General features: G+C 39.1%; 2 protein-coding genes and 1 long non-coding RNA gene across 5 annotated transcripts in view; 2 read left to right on the top strand and 1 right to left on the bottom strand.

Annotated features, from left to right (window-relative positions):
- The window catches only part of USP34 (ubiquitin specific peptidase 34), a 216,771-nt gene extending 203,194 nt beyond the window's left edge, over positions 1-13,577 (top strand). Inside the window, exons 75-80 of the mRNA XM_004691429.2 lie at positions 87-210; positions 8,528-8,607; positions 10,578-10,718; positions 10,809-10,952; positions 12,080-12,239; positions 12,413-13,577. Coding sequence (XP_004691486.1) covers positions 87-210; positions 8,528-8,607; positions 10,578-10,718; positions 10,809-10,952; positions 12,080-12,239; positions 12,413-13,020 — 1,257 coding nt within the window. The 3' untranslated portion in view covers positions 13,021-13,577. The remainder of the gene's footprint in view (positions 1-86; positions 211-8,527; positions 8,608-10,577; positions 10,719-10,808; positions 10,953-12,079; positions 12,240-12,412) is intronic.
- Positions 13,572-24,904, bottom strand: part of AHSA2 (AHA1, activator of heat shock 90kDa protein ATPase homolog 2 (yeast)) — a 29,863-nt gene continuing 18,530 nt past the window's right edge. The window contains exons 3-9 of one of the 3 annotated variants that reach the window (XM_012731486.1): positions 19,104-19,189; positions 17,218-17,332; positions 16,136-16,218; positions 15,412-15,528; positions 14,955-15,056; positions 14,467-14,518; positions 13,572-14,333 (exon numbers count right to left, since the gene is read on the bottom strand). In XM_012731486.1, coding sequence (XP_012586940.1) covers positions 14,161-14,333; positions 14,467-14,518; positions 14,955-15,056; positions 15,412-15,528; positions 16,136-16,218; positions 17,218-17,332; positions 19,104-19,189 — 728 coding nt within the window. In that variant the 3' untranslated portion in view covers positions 13,572-14,160. Of the gene's footprint in view, positions 14,334-14,466; positions 14,565-14,954; positions 15,057-15,411; positions 15,529-16,135; positions 16,219-17,217; positions 17,333-19,103; positions 19,190-24,904 lie in introns of those variants that run through there. The other 2 variants (XM_012731487.1, XM_012731488.1) reach the window with 2 other exon arrangements.
- LOC105854254 lies at positions 14,326-18,390 on the top strand. The gene is made up of 2 exons (XR_001145946.1): positions 14,326-14,414; positions 17,906-18,390. It is a non-coding gene; the product is annotated as an uncharacterized LOC105854254 (long non-coding RNA).

Raw genomic sequence — 24,904 nt, 5'->3', positions numbered from 1 at the left:
GTTAAGCTTATTACATTTGCACAAAATATGCTCTTTAATTTATTATACAATTTAAGTGCAACCATTTTATCATCTTTAACCTTCAGGGCAAAGATGACGTTTATGATCGTATGCTGCTAGACTACTTCTTTTCTTACCATCAATTCATCCATCTATTATGCCGAGTTGCAATCAACTGTGAAAAATTTACTGAAACATTAGTTAAGCTGAGTAAGTATAAAAGATGAGCAGTAAATTCCACTGGATTATTTTAAGTCCCTAGCCATTCAGGAAGGGGAGGAAAAAATAAGATAATCTTTTTTTTTTTTTAAGTGAATGTTTAAAAATATTTTCTTGGGAACATTTTTATTTTTATTAATGAAAACACCAACTTACTGGTTTCCATTGAATAGTTCTGCCCAGAGTTTCAGCTGGCCTATAAAGAGTATGGAGTAGGGCTGATCACTTTTGTATGTAGAGCACCCAAGTCCTCCTCCGTCTGCCCAGCAGAATTTAAAAACAAAAAACTGTTCTGCTTAGGGAGGCAGACTCAGAGATGGGCTTCTCAGCCCTGATCTCAAGGGTAAGAAAAGAGCTATAGTGCCAGCTGTGCTTTGGAGCTGGCAATACCAAAAGCAAGCTGAGTAGGCTTGCCAGGGTGAAACAGAGGTGCATATATGAGTGTTTAGGAGGTAAGTCTATATAAAATAGAGAGGTGAGTGAAAAGAAAGAAATTTGAAAGGGAAGATACAAGAAATAGAAAACAAAACCATCAGTCAATTACTGGGGGGATAAAACTTGAGTTACCTAATACTAATATTGTCTCTACAAGGACGTGCCCGAGAGCTACTAAAGAAATGCTACCTTTGGGTGACTTTCCTAGCTGTTAAGTCTTTAGAAAACATGTAGCATTCCTTCAGATATCCACCATCTCAGAACTTTGAGATTGAAGGCTCTGTGGGTTCTGTGACTCTTGCTTCCTTCTTTAGGGATGGCCCAAGATCTGCTCCAGTGTTCTGTAGTTTTGTTTTCAGAGCATGGGAAGTAAAATGCTCATGAAATCTCCACCAGGGTCAGGAAATAGAGTATTACCACACTCTATAAAGTCCCATTATGCTCCTTCTCAATCACAACCCCCTCCTACCTATGGAATTTTTTGATCCATTATATACTTAACAATGGATCATTATACAAGGTTTCATTATCCAAGAAGAAGGAGGTGGTAACAACTGTCAGGGATAATTCCTCTTCAGAAAAAACATTTTATTGGTAAGTGATTAGAGCGTCTTCACATTTGAAAGTTTTTTCCATATGTTTTTATTAGTTGGTTTTATATACATGGCTGAAGTGTCAAGATGGGTGGTGGGAGTGGGGCTGGATCGAGTGGGGTGAGGTTATGCTCAGATTTCGTGATTACACAATTGGGTCATGCACTTGGTAAATAAAGGTAAAACCTAGAAGATGCAGTGATGTGGTATGAGAAACATCCAGCAGTTTTACTAACAGATAAAGAGAGGACTTTACAAGTTAAGTTCTTGGTAATTGTGTTGATGTAGTGTATACCAGAAGTTATATATGGAGCTATTTTAGTTAATTGAACAATTCTGACCTAATAAAGACTGTTCTGCACTGGGACTATCTTCCTTGTTAACACCAGTGTTCAAATTCAAGAAAATCAAGCTTGGAGGGAAGGAGACAAGTAGCCATCTACATTAACTGAACTAATTTTCATAATATTCCATATTCACATCATTCTCAACCATGAAGCAGTGTAGATGCTGCCTTTCATAGTATTTAGTTCTAAAAGTTCTGCAGAACTTTCTACAAGGATTAAAACAATATCCACCTGTATCACCATCCACAACGTGGAAGCTGTTACCCATATGTCAGTATTGAGAGCTTGAAATATGATCAACACTGACTTTTTATTTTACTTAATTTTTTTAAAGATTTATTTGTGCATACTGAACTCTGGGGTACAGGCTAGAGGGGCTGGGGTGACGAGAAGATTCACCAGAGACAGAGTGGGGAGCAGAACAGGCAGATGGACAAAGTACACTGCTGAGGGGAGCAACGGGCAAGTCAGGAGAGGTCTGCTGTGCCATGTGGGTCACCTCCAGGGCTGGGGATGGAATTCACACTGACGTGGCTGCAGCTCACTTGCAGTGCTGTGTCCTAACCCGTTGCGCCACCAAGGAGGGCCCTATTTTACTTAATTTTAATGGAATAACACTGACTGGTAGTTATGATATTAAATAACACAGCTATGGATGTATACCGCAGCATATATCTTAGTGCAGAAAATTTATTATTTTGCTAGGAAGTTAGACAAGCTTTGCTTTCTTGATGCCCCTTTTAAGTGGAGATATAATCCAGTGTTTGAAGTTGACTCACTCTTCTAACTGAAGTGAATAGTTCCAGGGAGAAGCACTAGGAAAGAACTTTAGAAAGAAAGCCCTTTTTATTTTTATTTATTTTATTTTTTTTTTATTTTAAACACTTGTGTTTTCTACTCATATATTTACCCTTTATACTCCTACTTACCACTTTCTGTACTGCCATAGTTCTGTCAGGATCATTTTTCTTCTGCCTAAAGAAGTATTTTAGTAGAAAGCCCTTTTTATTTTAAGGTGCAGACAGTTGATATAGTTTCAGTTTGTATAATTTATTCAAGAAATTACATTTGGCAGTAAGGAGAGGAGAGGATAAGTTTAAATTGTCTTTTCATCATTTGAGCCCAAGTAGGAAGGACCAGAATATCGTCACTATATAGGATTATCGAAAGAGCTATAATAAATGGCAAGTGATATCCAGTTTTCAGGAAAGTCTCTGTGTCGATTTTTATTTGGGCAACAAAGAAAATTTTAAGATTTGTTAGGAGATTAAAACTAAATTATGTAATAATTGTAAATTAGAATTGCAGAGGGTAAGAGTTACTAATAGTAACCAAAAGAGGGTGGGTTAAAGAGAGAAAGAAGTAAAAGTAGAATTCAGGGAGGGTGAACAAAGCTACTGAATGCTCTATGAAATAACAGTGTGTCTGAAGCCATAGTATTTTGATACTTAAAAAGAACAAAGGTTAGCCAGAAATAATGTGAAAACAATAATGAAGGACTAGCACTACTGATGTTATTTTATATTTTAATATTTAACACATATACATAGATTACAGTTCAAAACAACATAAAAAAATACACATAACCATATCACTCACATACCTACACTCCACTTAATTCATTTTTCTTTTCCATTAAAAACAGCAAATTCCAGTTTTTTCTGTTCTTTTTACATAAAAGTAAACTGACTGTGAGGATTAAAACCAAGTGATATAAGTGTGGCACACAGGCAGAACAGTAAATAATAGTCTCAAAGCAAATAATGTTACGAAGGCACATAGTGCAAAAAAAAGATCACATCAGACTAATCGAGAATGGGTAGTATGGAGATAATTTCAGCAGGTTAGGACAGGATTTTATTACTTTTTTTTTAATTAGTTAAACCAAAATAAATTATAGAAGGATAAAAGATTTACAGAAAAACCAGGATCATAGACATAAAAAGGAAAAACAGAATGATACGAATACTGCTTTGAGACTGAAAATAACCATAGTAAGCAAGCAGGAAACAATAACATGAAAAATTATTTTTACAAAAAAACTAAAAATATTATATCCTGAATAGAAGTAATCAAATACCCAAAATAAAATTATCAAATGCAAAGGGTTAATGAAGAAAATATTTGCATCCTTAACAGATAAATGGCCAAATATTGTCAATATACAAAATAATGTTAAGTAACAATTAAGCAAAGGACATAAATAATCTATACAAAAGTAGATGTTTGGTAACCATATGAGAAGATTGCCTAACTTTACTAATAAATCAGTGATTTTATCCCCTCCCATTATGAAAACCTGAGATAAAGTTTAGATGCTATATAGCTTAAACAGATTGGGAAGGCCTTGCAGTGGAGCCACCTTGCATAGGCAGTTTCGCATTATCAGTTTAGTGTGTTCATGCCATCCGACCAGTAATGCCAGTTCCAGGAATCCATACAGAGGGTGTTTATTTTCTCTTGATTTGTGTTGATAAAAATAGGAACTTGCATCCCTCAGTACGAGCAAGTAAAGCATAGCTCATTTGTATTTATATAGTCTTTAAAACAAAAAGATAGGAATTGTGTATTACATGAAAAAAAATTAGAAAACAAGCCATGTTTTTATAAATGGACAGAAAGATTACCCATTACACGCGAAGAAAAAAACAGGATTGCACTCCCAACTATATAAAAATGGAATTATGGGATGTTTTCATTTTGTACGTTAAATGTATATGGTTTAAATTATCTGTAATAATCATGCATTGGTTTTGTATTTGGGAGGAAGAAAATACAATTTTAAGTAATGTAGAAAACTTGTACTGCAAATCTCATATCATTCTTGAGGTATCATGGCTTACATGTAAAATGAAACTCTTAACAAATGCCTAGATTTCATCATTTAATTTCTCAGAGATCAGAGCGACACCTTGAACCGTTTTTTAAAATTTTAATGAATTAACAAATGAGAGAAGTTTTTGCAGATAATAAGATGTACCTAAAAAATACAAATGTTCAAACTTTCTAGATTGAAAAAGGTATAGTTGGTAAAAGTAAGCAGGTTAAAGGTTTAAAGATTTAAATTATTAAAAGCACAGCTCTTTTTGTGCTTTGTAGTGTCAGGGTTGTTCTGATTGCAGAAAGACTAGTCTCCCAAAGAGGCCTTAAATGATGGATATTCTTTAGATTAGTATCATTCATACAGTGAAAATTAGAAGCCAGCTGTTTCCAATCTACCAAGGGCAAATCCATTTATCCTAGGTTAATGTATAGTAATTTACAAGACATAAACTACCAGTTTGCTAACTTACAAAAGCACAGGGATGTGAAAATTAGTGGGACTGGTAGGTTTTTTCAGTAATCTATAGGGGAAGCTGGGTTAATGACAGCACTAGGTTGCTCAGCACTATGAAGTCAGAAAGGGGGAATTGGGAGAATCAAATATGTGATAGACTCTTAAGCATCCTGATGATTCAGTCTTGCAGTGGAGCACAAGTCTTGGGCTTTTTTTTAATCCATTGACTAAAGCTATCACTTCCCATGGAAAATGCTTGGATAAACATTCCTGTATAGAACTAGACAAAGAATTGTGACAATTCAGCTAGGAGAAGCCCTAACTGGTATATATGCATATAGAATATTTCGTAGCAATCATCTGAGTTACCATTTTACCTAGAAAAGCAGTTTTTAAGATGTTTCTCCTTTTTTAAAAGATTTATTTATGCACACAAGATCTGGGGTATAGGCCAGAGGTGCAGGGTGAGAGGATTTACCAGAGACAATGGGGAACAGATGGATTCAGTGAAATATACTGTTAAGGGAAGCAGCTGGCGAGATAGGAGAAATCTGCTGAACTTGTGGGTCACCTCCCTAGTGGGGGTTCCAGCTCTTGCTACAGTGGCTGTTGACAGCTTCATAGTGCTGAGACTTAACCTTTTGAGCCACCAGGGAGGCCCAAGAAAGCTCTCTTACCATACTCAGCAACTTCTAATAGTAGATAAGGGATACTACCAAGTGAGAAAAGGGCATGTTTGGAACAGCTTTTGATTATTGTGTTTTAGTTAATGGAGGCAGGGAGGTAGTGAGTTGTGGACCCTGTTACCATAGAATAAAGAAAGATAAGAGGGACAGAAAGCAGTATTTTAGGCCCACCCATCCTGTTTGCTAAGACAAGACTTGGAGGTATGCCTAAGAGCTTTGATGCTTGCATCTCCATGTACAAAGTAGACACACACCCCCAGAAGGTAATGGAGAGTGAAATAAAATCATTGGGTTTTTTTTTTTTTTTTTAAGTCAAATCCATGATGTTCCAGATCTTCAGTGTTACTTGAAAGTGCTAGAAACTGAATTTTTGTTGCTTTCATGGGATGACCTTCCTTCCAGAGAGGTTACAGCTAGGAGGTGAATAGGTAGGAGTGTGAAAGAACTGCCTTCAGTGCATCATTGATAGCCGTGTTCTCCAAAGTATAGTAGATAAATAAGATGGGTCCCAGAAAATCAAGCATATTAATAAATGCTTAACTTTTACATTATTACAAAAATAGTAACCACAGCTACAGTTTTCCATGTTGTATTGTCTAGTGATGAAGTAGTTGTAGTCTGTCTAAAGTATTAACAATAAAGGTGATAGATGTAAGAGTCATAAAATTTATACATGAATAAATTAGCATTTGGTAAAACACTGATTATTGAAAAAATTATGGACTTTAGAATCAGATAAACTGAAGACGACTTTTTTTTTTTTTTTTTTTTTTTTTTTTTAAAGATTTATTTATTTATTCATACAGAACTGGGGTACAGGCCAGAGATGCGGAGGGTGAGAGGATTCACCAGAGACAGAGTGGGGAGCAGAACAGGCAGATCAACGAAGTCCACTGCTGAGGGGAGCAGCGGGCGGGCCAGGAGAGGTCTGCCACGCCATGTGGTCACCTCCGGGGCAGGCGGGAATCGAACTCATGAGGAAGTGGCTTTAGATTCTCAGTGCTGTGCTTTAACCCGCTGCGCCACCAGGGAGGGCCTGAAGACGACTTTTAGCTATAATACTCATCCTTGCAATTAACCTGGAACAGATTACATGAGCTCTTGGAGTTTAATTTCCTCCAAAAGAATGGGAGCAGAAATGAAGATAAAATAATGCCCCCAAGTAGATGAGAAAATTAAATGATCACCTAACATACCTAATACCTAGCATGATAGTCAGGACATACTTGTTTTCTTCCATTGTAAAATGATATTTTTATCGACTACTACTTGGAACTAGTATTAGCACATAGAAAGCCCTCATGCCTTTTTGTTGTGATGGTGCTGGTTTTTGGTAGTTGTATAGGAATGAAGATTGTTTTACTTTGGGAAGAATTTAGGCGTTGGGGAAGACTAAAATGTTTAGTATACAGGCTGGGTTTATGTCAGGGCAGCATATAGCTGAAGGGTTGGCCGACTCTGCAAATGACAGTATATATTTCAGACTTCACGGGTGAAGTGAACTGCTGTGTATTTTGTTTAGCTGTGTGTTTTTAAACCTTTGAAAATGTAAAAACTCTTTAGCTCATAGTGATATGCAGGACATAAGCTATGGGCCAGATTTGACCTGCCAATTTGCCAGCTTCTGTTCTGCTTGTCATGTAGGAACATGAGCACACAGAAGCTCTTCTCTATAGCCAGCAGTTTTGACATGTCATTTGCTTGTGTGTATTGTGATTTATAGTGGGTAAATAAATGCCTCCAACCCAAACGGATTAACTAAAGACAAAGAAGACAACCATGGTTTCCTTGCTCTTTGCAACAGGGATAATCTTGGAAAACAGAAAGGAAGTCAGTTCAATCACCAAGTCAGTTATCCAAAGAAGTCTGTGATCCTTATTGTGGGTAAAATGTCTAAGATTATCTCAAATCCTTGGTCTATTCCAGAGGTTGGTAAACAGTAGCCTGAATCCTGCCTGTTTAGTGTAACCAGTGAGCTACCTGAAGCTAAGAATGGTGTTTAAATTTTTAATTGGCTAAAAAAAAACCTTATACATTTGTGAAACATGAATGTTATATAAGGTAGTTTCATAGTTATTAATAACATTTATTGAAAGACAACCACATACCCATTCACTAGTGCTGTGGCCTCTTCACACTACTTCTACAGAGTTGGGTAGTTGCAACAGAAATCATAAGGCAATGACACAGGCTAAACTGTTTACAGAAGAAATTTGCCACCTTCAGGTCTCTTTTTTACTTTTCTTAGCTGGAGGAAGATCACTCCTCCATGGTTACACATTTCCTTGAGGTTGGGAGTGTGGAGTTTGACTGTTACTGTCACTTCAGAGGCAACAAATTTCTTAAAGACATATTTCACCTCTAGAATAGTTGAAAGTTTTAAACACACAGAAACTCCGAATAGGTATCTGACTTAAACCCCAACTATAATGTAAGTGGATACCCTAGGGACAAGGCTGGCATGCTGTTAGATTTAGAGCAGTGTTTACTTAATCTACAACAAAGATATGTCTCCTGTTTTTTGGAAATACAGGATAAAAATGTTAAGGACAGTAGTTTCTCTTACTTTGCACATTCTGCTTTTCACCTTGTACCACCCTCCCCCTGCAGTCTATTTCAAATTATGCAGTCTCATTATCAAGTATACAGAGTGGTAACTTAATCCTAGAAAGCTTTGGAACCACTTGCAGTAAAATGCTCCAGGTAAAGTTCTTAATACTCAAGAAGTGCCTCAGATCCTTCTAAGAAAGAGGAGTAGGATATAAGTAAAATCAAAATGACTGCATTCTAAATTCCTGCATTGATTAAGACATTGGAATCAATTCTTCCCCTTTAAGTCTTTCATATATTTCTAAAACATACATAGGAAATATGCATAATTCTGAATAGAACTAGCTTCTATGTACCTGTGGAGTTTAATACCTGAGTAGTATAATTTATAACCTATTCTGATTTCTTTTCAAATATTAGGTGTCCTAGTTGCCTATGAAGGTTTGCCACTTCATCTTGCACTGTTCCCCAAACTCTGGACTGAGCTATGCCAGACTCAGGTAAAGAAAGAGTTTTAGATGATTTGGTCTTTTATCTCTTAGTGACCATGTTAGTAATTTTAGGAACAATGGGTTAAAAACTGACTGGAAATTGGGGGTATTTTAGAATATTGGTAGGTAAAATATGACTAATAGAAATAACTATTAAGCATTGGGCATCCAGTGGCCCTTTGAGTTTATTTCAGTAGAGTTGTGAGAGAATATTTCAAATAAGCTGTTTGTAATTAAATTTCTTGCTTACAGGTTATTAGCAGTATGGTAAAAATTCCAAATAGAAAGCTATGAGGGGGAAGAAGGCATGTGTCTACTCGGGGCTTTCCCTGCCTCCCTTTGTTTGTTTCCTGCTTCCCCCCAGCATGCAGAACACTCCAGCATAAAACACTGTAGCCATCTGTCCATTAGTAGTGCTGCTCTTTTACTTTGGAATAGCTTTTTCAGGAGTCTAATGCATGTTTTCTTAACTGTCATTAAGAATAGAAAGCAACACTGTATCCTTCCAACTTTTAAGTACGTGCCAGCCTAAAGTAATTATTAAGTTGTGGAGGGAGAATGGCAGCCAGGAGGAGGAAAATCAGATTAGTCCATTAGTCCAATTTGGTTTGTCCCTTGGTTTAAGTATGAAGAATGGCCTCTAGCCTTTTCAGGAAAAAGTTGGTTTCTTGCCTGGTTGTATCTGTCTATCCCTTGAGGGAGAGATGAGTCAGTCTGTGGCATACACCTTTACCCACATTGCAGTATCTGAAATACACAACCTCCTGTCTAGACATTGGTAGGCTGTTCTAATGGATGTGTCTCAGGATACTATATTAGCTGTTTTTCTGTTTCCTTGTCCCTAATTGAACTCCTATTCCCTGAAGTGTTATTTTGTTTTCTGTAGTAGGACTCTTTGAAAGGCTACTATATTTGATCATATAGTCCAATATAATAAGCAGTCACAAAATGCTTGTTTTTTTTTAAGCTGAGTCATTTACTCATTGAAGCACATCTCTGCTTTTACTCCCTGTACTGCTGCTGCTCTTTTCATTATTCTTGATTTGGGTCGTTGCTTTTCTTAGTTTCTGTATTCTTTCATTGCCTGTTACTTTCCTACCAATTTGTCTATATTGCTCTCTACTATTCTTTGCTTTCTTTCCCCTCCCTACCCCGCCAGTTTTAGCTACCATCTAAAACTTCCCTTAAGACACAAACCATTATCTTCCAAAGCCCTTACAGCCCCAGTTTCTCAAGAACCATGCAAAAACCACCATATAGAAACCCTGACTGGTAGGAAAAAACAGCTTTTCAAGGATTTAAAAACCTTGAGTTTGGTCTTACTCGACTCTCAACTTCTTAGGTAGCCTTTGAATAGTATCTAAAGTTTTTCCTATTTAAAAAAAAAAAGTAGTCTGTTTTATCTTCCATATAAATCAAGGGGAAGTATCTACAGAAAGACATACTACTTGTGTTTAAGAGCCAACACCATTTGAAAACAGGAAAACCAAATTTTAGTAAAATTTCCGTATTTTGGGACCCACTACTTCTATGTGAGATAATGAGAGTCTGCTGTTCACCTTTGCAGTATTTGTAGGAGGGAATTTTCCAAACAAATTATTGCTGATGAGACTACAGAGTAAACACTTTAACGCATTTTAGGGAATTCTTAAAACTTGTTTCTCTTCATAGGTTTGGTTACCTATCATCCATTAATTGATCTGAAAACATTCTCAATCCTATTTAATACATCATTTTTTCCAAGTTAATTTTATTAACGCTGAATAAAACTGCATTAAAAATTTTATAGTTTTGCCATTCAGTCTTTCTTACAAGTCTCTTCCCATATTTTCAAGATATTTTTATTGGGACAACATTTGAAAGCTTAGTAGACGGAGTTCAAGAGTTACTTTTCTAGTAGGATTTAAAATGACTTTAGATGTTTATCAGAAAGTGTTTTAATATTTGTAGTTATTCAATACTACTTCTCTCCACTTTAGTCTGCTATGTCAAAAAACTGCATCAAGCTTTTGTGTGAAGATCCTGTTTTTGCAGAATATATAAAATGTATCCTAATGGATGAAAGAACTTTCCTAAACAACAACATTGTCTACACATTCATGACACATTTCCTCCTAAAAGTAAGTTGTATTTTGGAAATGCCGTTACTTACAATAAACTATTTTTTCATTCTATTGGTCTTTTGGAAATTTCTTAAAAATCTTTTTCAGGTTCAAGGTCAAGTGTTTTCTGAAGCAAACTGTGCCAACTTGATCAGCACTCTTATTACTAACCTGATAAATCAGTATCAAAGTCTCCAATCTGATTTCACCAACCGAGTTGAAATTTCCAAAGCAAGTGCTTCTTTAAATGGGGTAAGAAGTATGAAAATGATCGTGTACTTCATGACTTTCTTACATTAACTCTAAATTTAACCTTTAAACTTTTAATATTGAAGCAATTACTTGATAAAGAGTCAACAAATTTTTAGTCTTTTGTTCACTCTATCTTTTAGGAATGTAAGTTTTTATTACCTTAGAAGGTGGTAGGGGCTAATGTCATTAGGATAAATTCCCTTTATCTACTTGTGTACGTCTTAAAAATATTACTTGTGATGTTACTAGAAAAATGTCATGACTTTTTGCTACAAAAGTTGTCAGAAGTCATGAGTTTTTGCTAGAAAAATGTCATGACTTTTCCGACAACCCAATATTTTGCCAGAGCTAATGATTAATTATAATAGATATGACTAAGGAATTAGTTACCTTGTGTAGTTGCCTGTGAACGTGATGTCAGCACATCATCCAGCAGCATCCTCCCAGGCAACAAGATACATGTTACAAAGGTGAGGAAGACCATGTTATTTGTGACATCCACTGGAAATGAGCATATATGAAAACTGATTTCTAAAATCAGGTCTGATTTTCTCATGGACCACCTAGTGTTTTTCTTTTTTTTTAAGATTTATTTATGCAGACAGAACTGGGATACAGGCCACAGGTACAGGGGCAGTGAGAGGATTCACCTGAGACAGAGTGGGAAGCAGAATAGGCCTACTGATAAAGTACACTGCTGAGGGGAGCAGCGGGCGGGCCAGGAGAGGTCTGCCATGCCCATGTGCGTCACCTCCAGGGCAGGTGGGGATGGAACTCATGCTGAAGTGGCTTTAGCTTCTTAGTGCTGTGCTTTAGCCTGCTGTGCCACCAGGGAGGGCCCTACCTATAGTGTTTTTGTTTTTGAATGAAATACCTGTTTTTCTTTTCCATTTTCAGAAAAAAACACTATTTGAGTCTGCACTCTTAACTAGTGCAGGGTATGAGGTAGTGAATTGGTAACAAACAATAATATCCCAACATTGGCTTTTTGTAGTCAATATTCTTCTAGAAAATGCCAGAGAAATCAGAATGGCTTCCTGGGAACGTAAATGTGTACATTAAACTATAAACAACTGTCTAAGTGTTGGCCTTGGAAATTAAAAGTGTTCCTGTCTGGGTTTTTGTAGGACCTGCGGGCACTTGCTTTGCTCCTTTCAGTACACACTCCCAAGCAATTAAATCCAGCCCTCATTCCAACTCTGCAAGAGCTTTTAAGTAAATGCAGGACTTGTCTGCAGCAAAGAAACTCACTCCAAGAGCAAGAAGCCAAAGAAAGAAAAACTAAAGGTTAGTTTTATGAGCTGGTATCATTACTTTTAAGGTGGGGAGAAAAGGAAGAATGCATTCTATGTACCTGACTTAGAAGCATGTAAACGCTAAAAATGAAGTTTCCCACAAACACCTGCCCCAGTGTGATTTTTAAAGGTTCCCCTCAGATGTTTTGATGTTCACTTTCACAGATGATGAAGGGGCAACTCCTGTTAAAAGAAGACGCGTGAGCAGTGATGAGGAGCACACTGTAGACAGCTGTATCAGCGACATGAAAACAGAAACCAGGGAGGTCCTGACCCCAACTAGCACTTCAGACAATGAGACAAGAGACTCTTCAATTATCGATCCAGGAACTGAACAAGATCTTCCTTCCCCTGAAAGTAGTTCTGTCAAAGAATACCGAATGGAAGTTCCATCTTCATTTTCAGAAGACATGTCAACTATCAGGTCACAGCATGCAGAAGAACAGTCCAATAGTTGTAGATTTGAAGATAGTAAAGAATTTAAAGACCTCCACTGTACCAAGGATTCAAACCTAGCAGAGGAAGACTCCGAATTCCCTTCTACTTCTATCTCTGCTGTTCTCTCTGACTTGGCCGACTTGAGAAGTTGTGATGGTCAAACTTTGCCCTCCCAGGACCCCGAGGCTGCTTTATCACTTAGTTGTGGCCATTCCAGAGGACTCTTTAGTCACATGCAGCAACACGACATTTTAGATACCCTGTGTAGGACCATTGAATCTACGATCCATGTGGTCACAAGGATATCTGGCAAAGGAAACCAAGCTGCTTCTTGACAATAGGTGTAGCATGTCTACTTTTAAGGTCTCCCTTTCCCACAATGCTGTTTGTATAAGTTTTGCTTATTTCTGTTTTGTGCTTCATTTTGTCCAGTGCTCTCTGCTTGAATGGCAAGATAGATTTATATAGGCTTAATTCTTGGTCAGGCAGAACTCCAGATGAAAAAATTTGCATCTTCAGTATACTTTCTAAAGGGCAATCAGATAATGATATGTTTTATGTAATTAAGAGTTCACTGTAGTGGCTTTCATTTAATATGGCTGTCTGGGAGAAACAGGGTTTCGTAACCCTGTACAATGTAATTTAAACTTACAGCATTTTTACTGTGTATAATATGGTGTCCTCTGTGCCAGTTTTGTACCTTATAATAGAGGCAGGTTGCCTCCGATCGCTGTGGTTCTTATTATCAAAATTAAGTTTACTTGTATACGGAACAACCACAAGAAATTTGATTCTGTAAAGAATCCTCTTTAGCTGTGGCCTGGCAGTATATAAATGGTGCTTTATTTAACAGAATACCTGTGGAGGAAATAAAGCACACTTGATGTAAAAATAATTGTTTTATTTTTATTGATATGACTGATTGCTATTCTGTGCACTTAATTAAAACTGATTGTGATGACTTTTCATTTGTTTACAAACGTTGCTTCAGTCTTCTCAGATTAAACTTTATGAGAACATTGTGACTGGGTAATGCTCAACCCTATGTTCTATTTCATTATAAGGCGGCAGTCAGAAAAGTAACTTAGCCTATAGGCCAACCAAGAATGGCACGGAGAAGCCATAATGATATAGCCAACTAACCTGCCTGCACCGCGACATGCCTGAGAGCTACACATCTTAAGAAACCTTTAGCATGAACCTACTGTTTACTTTTGGTATTCCTGGACTAAACTGCAGCTGAAAAGCAAGACTGAGCAACTTTAACTACGGTACTCTGGGAGGTAAGGCTAATACCTAATTTTACAGTGCTTGTCACTCAATGCAGAATCTAGCTGTAGAGAGTAAACATTGCCTTAAGATATGTAGTTCTTGGATTTCATTCCATGTACATCGAGTGTTATTTTAAAGGCGTAATAAGAGATAAACTTGACATTTTATCTACTTACAAAAATAATGCCCTTATAAAATCTAATTCAACCATTTAGGGTGGTCAGTTGCAGTAAACTCTTTATTTCTTCAAAATGCTGCTTCTGCCAACAGAATTTCATGTTTTCTTCTTTACAGACTGGAACTCCTTTACAGTCCAGTTGTAATTCAGTTTGTCCTGGAGTAGGCAGAAAATCCAATGCAACTGTTGCATAGTGCTCTGGAAGAAAACCAAAAGTTTATTAACTGCACCATCAAGGAAAAATTTACACATATTGTCTACTTGGTCTTCATACTTAAGGTGGGGAAAACATCAAGTTTTTTTGAACCCTTAAAAGTTACCAAGAACGTACCTTCTGGCCAGTTCCTACATCTCCACTTCATGACGATCTTTTTGTTTGTTAACTGAAAACAAGGGAAAGCCCATTGAAAGCAGCTTTTAAAAAATCTCCTACAATACAAGACAGAAAAGCACCAGATCCTGTCAAGGTTTTACTAAGTACTAGAAGAATAAAAAACAGCAGTCTTCCAGTTTACATGCCAACCTCATGGAGAATTAGATGTGCCTACTGTCAAAATGCCCCAATATCAAGGATAGAAAACTTTGCAACTTCTACACAAGTATCTGCACAATTGCTAGAAGACTAGGGGGTTATCTTTATCATTACACAGTGTATGACAGTTTTTGTTTGCTCTGTAATTAACTTTATATAATAAAGTCAAGGTTCCTTATGTCTAGGTAAAATCCCAAAGCAAGTTAAGAACATGGATTTTTGAAAAGGGATTTTAAAGCAGTATAAACAGTCCGAGCTTGCTTTTCCATAACTTTACAATTACTTACCAGTTCTACATATTCACCGGTGATATTCCCATGAAACATTTGGAATTTCCCTCCCTTTTCAGCTTCTACTACAGCAGGAGATTTAGAAAATTTTTGCACCAACTAATAAGGTAAAACATAGAGATGTTATTACAGTATGTTATCAACTTTCAACCTACATGTAAAATACAAACATAAGTTACTACGGTTTGGGTTTGGTTTTCATCTGTATAGTTTTACTTAAAAAGGGAACGCTTCATCCTCCCCTCTTTCAGAGTTAGAAAACTCACTAAATACATCTCACCCCCAGCCCAGCAGAAAGAAATATTCAGAAGCTATACCCGCAATACTTCCATCACCACCTTTCTAGGTCCTTTCACTCAAGTACCCAGGCAGGAAGCCAAAAACCCCGCCCCAGTTTTGGCTGCACATTTTCTTAGTGTCTACATGTAAAATCCTGGCTTGAGAAGTTACTTACATCCTTCATGGTGAAGATGCGGTACAGCTGTTCTACAGCTGTGTCAAATAGTTCCGTCATATGCAATGCAACAGTGGGGATCCTTACACCCAATGCCACTGGAGGGGAAGCCTGAATCTCAAGAGGTTCCAAAGAATAATTAGTGTGTTTAGACAGAACTACTTAGACTTGACTTACTTCACTCTTCCAGCCTTAAAACTGTCCCAATTTCCACACTACCCCTTCCAGAGACATGAAAAGCCTTTTAGCACCAACAGCTCATTGGCTCTGCAATAACCTCAGACTATGGCTGAACACCTCAAATCCTATTTATTGCCCAAGAGCAGAAAGAGCACATGAAGGACAGTAGCCATAAAGACAAAATCTACTGCCACCTCACAGATTCCTAGAAGAGAAGCAAGACCTCCCAACCTAAGTCTAGAGAGAAGGGTCTTCCACTGAGGTATATGAACTTTTGAGCCACTTGATTTTACAATCTGCTGCTACCAAAAAATACTGCCTTTCTAAACTCTGTATTTGTCCCACAAAAAGGCCTTGTCTATACATTCCCTGTCATCAAGGATGAAAAATTTGATTTCATCACTTTCAGAGAACATGGCAGGGCACGTGGGTGCCATTAGCTGGCCCTCCTCACAATCCTTTACAGTTGTCTGCTGTTAGTGAGAGTTCTGCAGCGCCCACTCCCAGTCTCCAGTCATAAACTACTGGCCACCAGACGTCATACCTGCAATGCATTCTCACTCAGTTTCCTTTTAACAGTCAATTCCTGAGTTGGTTTTGTTGGTAAAATCATTCCTATTGTAAATTCTACAAAGAAACAGAGTTACTTTAATGAAGATCTTCTTCCTTTTTAGAACAGTCAAAAAGCCCAAAACAGCATGTAGTGAACTGATACTTATAGGGACTATTATTATACAATTTCAGGACCATTTTATATTACCACATACCAAATTAATTATAAACACAAGTCCCATAGCAACAAATGCCTCACTCTTTCTTTTAATATTTCACTTTATCTAGTTCTTGCTAAAATAGAAATATTTTCTGATGTCCTTTCTCAAAAAGCTCAGTTTTATACAACTTTGTCTTTACCCACTGTCAGAGCTGGATATAAATAGCGCTTTACCACCACCTCACAAAACTTCGCCTGGCAGTATTCAACCCTGGGTCAGCCACAAAGGTAGTCTCATGGGAAGGTGGCAACCCCAGGCCCATCTATGCCAATACACAGATACTCATTGCACAGTTCAAAGATGAGGCCCTGTTGGTCGTTTTTCCTGATGAGCAGCTGCTCTAATTTAGGGATGAGGACAATTTCATTCCACTCAGAGTAGGGGATTACCTAGGTAAGCCAGTACTTGTTATACCTACTGTCACTTTCATTCATTCATTCAACAATGACGTATTAAGCACCAACTGTGTGCTGGGCATTGTGCTAGATGCTGGAGATACAGCAAGTGAACAAGACAGACACCTTCCATGCCCTCATGGAGCTTATAGTCTAGCAATGAAGACAGACATTAAACAATAATTACACAATCAACTGATTAATATTCCAGAAAACTACTATAGCAATTCTGTAGGCAAAATGGTTCACACTGTGTACAGTATGATAATCATCAGTTACGGTCTTTCAATTAGCTCTCATCCTCCAGCTCTTACATTACCTTGCAACACAAAGAACTATTTCTGGAAACAGAGACATCAGCCTAACCTGGGAATCCAACCACACCATAATTTGAGTAAATATATAACTTAGATGAATAGAAAAGGGACCCTCTGGTTCACAAGGGACACCTTCTTTACCTGTCTTAAGTGCCTTCAGGTAATCTCCAAGGGCCTCCCTGACCCTGGCAGTGCCTGCAGTTTTCATAAGTTCCTTCAGTATGTCCCCATCTCCTTTCCTTTTACTCACATTCACCTACAAATCAGAAAAATACAAATCTAAGAAAAATCTGGTTTGATGTATTCTTACAAACACTGAGATAAATGAGAATACTGATAGTGTAGGGAGGGGAAGAGGTGAATATAAAAGATGAGACAGGTTTCTGCACAGAGTTTGAAAAGATAACATAGGTTTCTAAATCAAGACTTCACTGATTTGGTGGCTGGCCACCAAATCTTGAATAAGTTTTTTTCTCTGCATAGTTTTTTACTCTGTGTTGTGTTGTTATATTGATCATGTAGTCCATGGCTTTTATTGAGGTCTAGAAATGTACTGTCCAGTGTGGTAGCCACAGCCACATGTGGCTCTTGGACATTAATATGTGGCTGATCTGAGATGTGCTATAAAACAAAAACACACTAGATTTTGAAGACTTAAGAGAAAAAATGTAAAATAACCCCAATAATAATTTTGATAGTAGTTACTTATAAAAATGTTAATTTTAATATTTTGGCTAAATAAAAATTGTAATTTCACCTGTTTAACTTTTTTGTGGCTACTAGAAACATTTTAGTTCCATGTGGCTCACATGATATTTCTATTGAACAGTGCTGATCTAGAACCCCAAAACCACTGTGACTTGGAACACAAAGTGTCAACATAAGCTGGCTTAAACAACCCTTTTTTGGCAAGGAAGAGAGCTGGAAAGGACAGAAAAAGGTAAAAGAAGAAAAGGGTGGGAGGAAGGAAAAAGGACAGTGGAGAGAGTGAGGAGGGAGAAGAAAGCTGCTGCTCTAAGGATGCCTCTGCGGTCTATTCAGAATGAAAAGGGGCATGTTTGGAGTCACTACTGTCCCTGTGGCTCAGAGGAGCGGGTCCCAAGTCCCAGTTCCAACATGAAGACTCTGTTCCATAGTGACACCATTGGAACGAGAAGACCAGTTTACCCTGCCGACAGAAATCCTCTCAGCAGATGGCTCTGATTGCAACACACCGAAAGCCCAGCCCCTGTAACCACACAGCACCACGTCTGAAGATATGTTTGAGACAGACCCACTAATGGCATTTTACAACCCATAATAAAGGCCAGTCATAGACAAACTGCTTGGTATGATTTACTTTTTAAATACTTGAAGGAGTTCACACTGAACATGTCCACAAATGAAGAAAGCCCTTTGTCAACCTATCATAGTTTAGAAAATACAGCTACTGTACAAATGGTCTGACCCCAGAATCAGTTGTCGACTTAAGAGGGGCACTAACTAAAAAGTCTGGTAATTACACAGGCCCTATTTCCCAAAGAACTAGGAAAGCCAGTCTAATGGAATATGTACTAACAAGTTTAGGGAAAAACATGCAGTATGAAAAAACACATGATACAGCCAAGATCACAGCTAGAAGGTGAGAATTCTCACTATTAAAGGGAAACAGGAAAGGGGTAAGAAGGGAGGAAAAAATACCATTTGCCAAGTTGTGCAAGCTGCCTCAGCACTTTATATACATGCACTGTCATATTTAATTGATAACGCCCTGGGGAAGATGCACTAATCCCATAGATTAGAAGGCCACAGAGGGCAGTCACCTGTCCAAGCTCCATACCTGGCTTCCTAGGCCTAGCCTGTTTCCTAAGCACTGCCCCATACCTCTTGCTGCCCCCCTCAACACTGCAATTCTTCTCAGCCCTCCAAAACTACTCCCAGGATTCATGCATCATAATGTGTGTGATTGGTAAAGTTTTTCAAGTTCCCAGTATCTATAGTAGAATCGTGATTTTGAAAAAAGACAAAAACTCCGTCAGATACTTCACCTCAGTGTCGTCTACTTCATTTTCTTCAGAAAGGTTGGGTATTTCAATCAATCCCTTGTGCTTCCCATCAGATTCTTTAATTGTACCTTAAAATAAACAAAATGTGACCTTCACTTATCAAGTAGTAGCTGGCTATGCAAAACTGCCCTGTCTAAGTGAGCAACCCGCCCCTCACAGGATGCCACCAGCGCTGGTGACAAGGTAAGTTTGCAAAAAATACAGAATGTCCCTGTTCACCTGTCCCATGTGAGAGGCAAGCAAATAAAAAAGGCAGGGGCAGAACCTGGCCAATGAAGACACACATGAACTCAAGGGCCAGACGAAGTGTGAGGCTGCAGTGAGTGGGTCTTTTTCTGTCCCCAAATATTCTTTGCCATGTCAAACAGGATACAGGCTTATCTTAAGGAGAAATCACAAAAGGGAAAGGAGGACAGACAGAACTCATAAAGGAGAGCTGACCAAGAAAAGCAGGGACAGAGGTAGTTAGGGGAAGTTCTGTTTGGATCCCATATAAGCTCTATTTCTTTCAAGACCAGAATACTGATTTCAGGTTATTCCCAATGTCAGTTCCTCTTATAAGACCAAAAGCAATTATATGTAGGCAAGACACTACTGTAAAAACACCAGTAACCAGGAATGAGGATGAAGCACATGCCAGACCAGACTAGTAAGGACTGCATGGAAAGGTTAAGATGAGACACTACACTTTAATGTCATGTTTACTTGACTTGATTACATGTTTACTGAGCACACAGTGTCTCCAGAAGGGGAACAAAGCAGAGTATGGACATTCAGAGTCCTTACTATTTTCAGAGGTTTCTTATAAGATCCACACAGGCCTCACCTCAAGGGAGCCACTGGGAATAAAACAGGGATAGAGCTTCATTAAGCAACACTTAGATCTTGGTGGACCACATTCTTGCTTCAGGGGGTGTATGCACAGAAATCCCTACCACCTGTGCCTACCTGTGGAGATAAGTTGGTGGTCCCTTCTGGCCAGGGAGTTTGGTTGGCAATTCTGCCTGATCTGGTCTCCAATCGATAGGCCAAACTCAATTGTGGAGTCCATTCTATTACCACACCCAGTTCACTGAGCTGCTGCACACTCCAGTCTCAACATCCAGAAAGTTTATCCAGAAAACTGGGTCAGCCTCGGAGTCTGCCTTATAGTCCTACCCTGATGGGTAGCCAGCCAGCAGTCCTGCCCAACTACTGAACACAACCTCTGGTTCCAATAAGCACGGAACCTAAACGGTGACCAGGGGCAGCCTCTGAGAACAGCCTACAGCCCTGCTCAATTACTAAAAAGTTTACAATGTTCTCCAAAAAGGGAGCTTCAATAGGAACCCCACTTCAACCACGAAGACCAACCTACAGCCAAACCATAACGTAGAGCCCACCCAGTGAATGGCACCCCTACCTTTTCAGCAGATTCGAGGGCCCACCCAGCAGGAGCAACTGCAGAGCTGACTCTGTAACCTGCCTAATTGCAGAGTCCAACCTGTGGCATGTCTGCTAAAAGCCATACCAGAGACCCTGCTGGAACAGATGCAAGTGCAGAGCCCCTCTGGTGCCCCCTCAAGAGCAAAGTTAACAGCCCCATCTAATTAAGGAGCCCACCCAATAGCTCTGCCTCCACTCACAGACCAGCCAGCAGCATGACCTCACAGCACAGACATGCCCCACCCAATTAGTCCCTAACAGCAAGCCCAGCTTACCAGTCGGTGTTATGAACAGTCAGGTGCCCCAAGCCTAGCGTACTGGTGAAGACAACCTTTCCCTACTGAAGTACTTGGAGATACCGATCCAAGGAACCGAGGACCATGAACACCTAAATATGCCACCAGCAATGGAAGCTAATATAGCCCCAATAAATAACCCTAACAATATGAAGACATATGAATGATCTGACCAGAAATTCAAAACCTCTAAAAATGCTTGCTAGCCTCATGAACAAGCAACTGAAATTAGGAAAACAACTGAGATGTGAAAATGCACAAAATGATGGAAAAATAAACTATTTAAAAGAAAAAAATTAGGAAAACAATGTATGACCTACATGAAAAATTCAACAAGAGGCCATTCCCCCCCCACCAAAAAAATTCTATACCTTAATTATAAGGAGTGAACTGAAGACAGCTTCAACAGCTGACTCAAATAACCAAAAGGATTATGAACTAGGGCCCTCCCTGCTGGCTCAATGGGAGTGTTAAGACCTTTCCTGATCCGCCTGCTGCTTCCTTAAGCAGTGCATTTCAGTCAGTCTGCCTGTTCTGCTCCCCACTCTGTCGCTGGTAAATCCTTTCACCCGCTGTCCTCTGGCCCTAGTTCCTGTATGCACAAATAAACAAATCTTTTTTTTAAAAGTTATGAACTAACCATAAAATATCTGGAAGCAAAGATGGGCGAAACACTACATGATATACACTTCAGTAATAGTAAAGGAAAGGGAACTACATCAAGTTAAAGAACTTCTGTACAGCAAAAATTACAAAAAACAGACATCCCACTGATTGGAGAAAAAATTTTCTCACACAAAACTAGTGATAAAGGATTGATCACAAAGATATACCTAGAACAGGTGAAACTCAACAAAAATAAACAACCCCATCAAAAAATGGGCAGAAGAGCTAAAAAGACACTTCTCCAAAGAAGAAATGCAGATGGCCAACAAGCATATGAAAAAATGTTCAACATCACTTGTAATAAGGGAGATGCAAATTAAAACCACAACGAGATACCACCTCACTCCAGTGAGAATGGCACATCTTCAAACAACTAGCAACAACAAATGTTGGCGAGGATGTAGAGAAGAAAGGACTCACCTGCACTGCTGGTGGGAATGCAAACTAGTACAACCACTATGGAAAACTGTTTGGCAGCTCCTCAAACTGCTAAACATGGAGCTTCCATATGACCCAGCAATCCCACTCCTAAATATCTACCCAAAAGACACAAAAACACTGATTAAAAAAAAACACCTGCATCCACATATTTATTGCTGCTTTAGTCACAACTGGAAAGACATGGAATCAACCCAAGTGCCCAAAAGTAGATAACTGGATTAAAAAGATGTGGTACATATGTACACAATGGAATATTACTCAGCAACTAAGAAAAAAATAAACACATGTCTTTTGCAGCAACATGGATGGAGTTGGAAAGGATCATGCTTAGTGAAATAAGCCAGAAAGAAAAGGAAAAATACCAGATGGTTTCACTCATAGCAAGAGTGTAAAGGACCGGGGGAGAAAATAATAATAATGAACAGCTATATACCAGAGACATTTTACAGGTGTGGAGCGGGGAATGGGATCAAAAACAGTGGTGGAGAGAAGTGCACTGGACTATGGTGACTGCACACAGATGATCTGGTGTTGGGAAGCCCATGGGGACTGCAATTGAGATGGGAAAAGGCACAAAATCATGTAAAAATAAACTATTATAAAAAAAAAGTTATGAACTTAGATGATAAAGTTATCCAATCAGAAGGAAAAGTAATGAAAAAGAGCAAAGAAAGTCTGAAGGACTAATAAGATATTTTCACAAGAAACAAAACATGTATTGGGGGAATCCCAGAAATAGGGAAGAGAGAAATATACAGGAGGTCCATTTAAAGCAGTAATAGTTGGAAACTTTCCAACCTGGGGAGAGAAGTGGGGCATCCAAATTCATGAGGCCCATCACACTCCCAAATATGCTGAAATGAGGGGCCTCCTTGGTAGTGCAGGGGTTAAGCCTCAGCACTTATAATATCTCCAGGGTCTGGAGAACCAAACCCCTGGTCCAGATGGGAGAAAGCATGGATAGCTATACTTTTTAGGTAATAACTTTGAACTAAAAGTGGTCAAAAGCAGTAAAAAAAGATCACCGTATAATACTAAAGAGATTAATTCATCAAGAAATATAACAACTGTAAATTTATGTACCCAACATTAGAATACCTAAGTGTACTGAGCAAATACAAACAGAACTAAACCAAAAAAATAAAAATTAGCAATAAAATAACTGGGAAAATTTTTTGAATATTTATTTTTATTTATTTACGCATACAAGAACTGGGGCATAGTAAGAGGTACAGAGAGTAAGAAGATTCACCAGACACATAGTAAGGAACAGAACAGGCAGATCAAGTGAAATACACTGCTGAGGGGACAACAGGTGAAAAGGAGAGGTCTGCTGCTTAAGCACAAGAAGACATCTTGCCAGCTGTGTGAGTGGCTTAACCTTTGGGCAACTGATTAATATCCACCCTGATCGCAGTAGCACATGTGAGGGAGATTTCCTCCTGCCCCCAGGCCAACATCCTGGGATTAAGGGTATAAAAGGGAGGCTGGAAAGGATAAGAGAAAGAGAGAACGTTTTGCTGCAACCATCTACGTGTGCTGACTCTTCAACCTCGACGTCCCCCGCGCAGACTCGTATCCCTGCCGTGCAGGCGCAGCAGGAAACCATGAAAGGAACTGGACCAACCTACTGAAGGCTGTCACTCCCAGGGAACTTCATGACACTGGCAGAGAGCAGGGTCTCAACACCAGAATTACTAAGACTCAGAAGCAGCATTGTTACATCACCAGAACGGTATAACCAGTGTGGATGGGAAGGTATGGAATCCAGAAGGCCACACTAGCCTGGACAAAATGGGACAGTTGCCTACGCGCCAAAATCAAGGGAGTCCAGAGACCCATTCCACACACCTGCCTTACAAGAGATTCCTGTATGCTTCACAGCTGCACCTGGGCATTACAGCAGCCTGGTCCATTGCGGTCCAGGAAACCAGGTCCTCACACAGGGAGAGAACAAGGTCCCAGGAAAAAGACAACCACAGATCTACGTTTTGCAGCAGGGGGCAAGTGGGAGTGATCAGAGCAGAGGAAGGGCACGTGGGGGGCCTGGGTGGTGGTACAAAGGAGGGCCAATCCTGAGGGGAACAATGACTACAGAAAGAAGACCCACAATGAAGAAAATAAATTTATTTAGGGCTCTCACAGGAGTTCGATTCCTGGCCCCAGAGGTAACCCCACATGGCGCAGCAGACCTCTCCTGACCCACCCACTACTCCCCTCAGCAGTGTACTTCCTCAATCTGTCTGTTCTGCTCCCCACTCTGTGAATGAGGTATACCGTCATTCTGTGACAGTGAATCCTCTCACCGTCCCTGCAACTCTGGCCTGTACCCCAGTTCCGTATGTATGAATAAATAAATCTTAAAAAAATAATAATCTAGAGATTCAATGCTATCACTGACAAAATTTCAATTGCATTTCACAGAAACAATTTACTCTAAATTTTTTTTTTAAGATTTATTTATGCTTACAGAACTGGGGTAAAAGCCAGAGGTATGGGGGGGGGGGTGAGAGGGTTCACCAGAGACAGAGTGGGGAGCAGAACAGGCAGATGGACAAAGTGGGGAGCAGCAGGCGGGTCAGAAGAGGTCTGTCACACCATGTAGGTCAGCTCTGGGGTGGGGATCAAATTCAAACTGAAGCAGCCACAGCTGCGGCCAGCTTGCAGTGCTGCATCCCAACCCATTGCGCCACCAGGGAAAGACCAGAGTTAATCTTTGGACCACATATTCTACTCCATCGGTCTGAGTTTCGTTATGTTTTGGTGCCATACTGGTTTGACTACTGTTGCTATTTAACAGTTTGAAGTCAGGAAGTGTGATGCCTCATTTTTCATCTTTTCTCTGAAGATTGCATTAGCCTTTCTGTTTCTGTGTATCTTTCATAAATTTTTTGTTTCCTTGGGGGAGTTAATATTAATTTGATAGGTATTGCACTGACTTTTTTTTTTTTTTTT

This window comes from Condylura cristata, unplaced genomic scaffold (assembly GCF_000260355.1).
Source record: "Condylura cristata isolate star-nosed mole 26May11 unplaced genomic scaffold, ConCri1.0 scaffold00031, whole genome shotgun sequence".
Taxonomy (NCBI): Eukaryota; Metazoa; Chordata; class Mammalia; order Eulipotyphla; family Talpidae; genus Condylura; species Condylura cristata.
The sequence above is the reverse complement of the archived record's forward strand: the minus strand, read 5'-3'. Positions and strand labels throughout refer to the sequence as shown.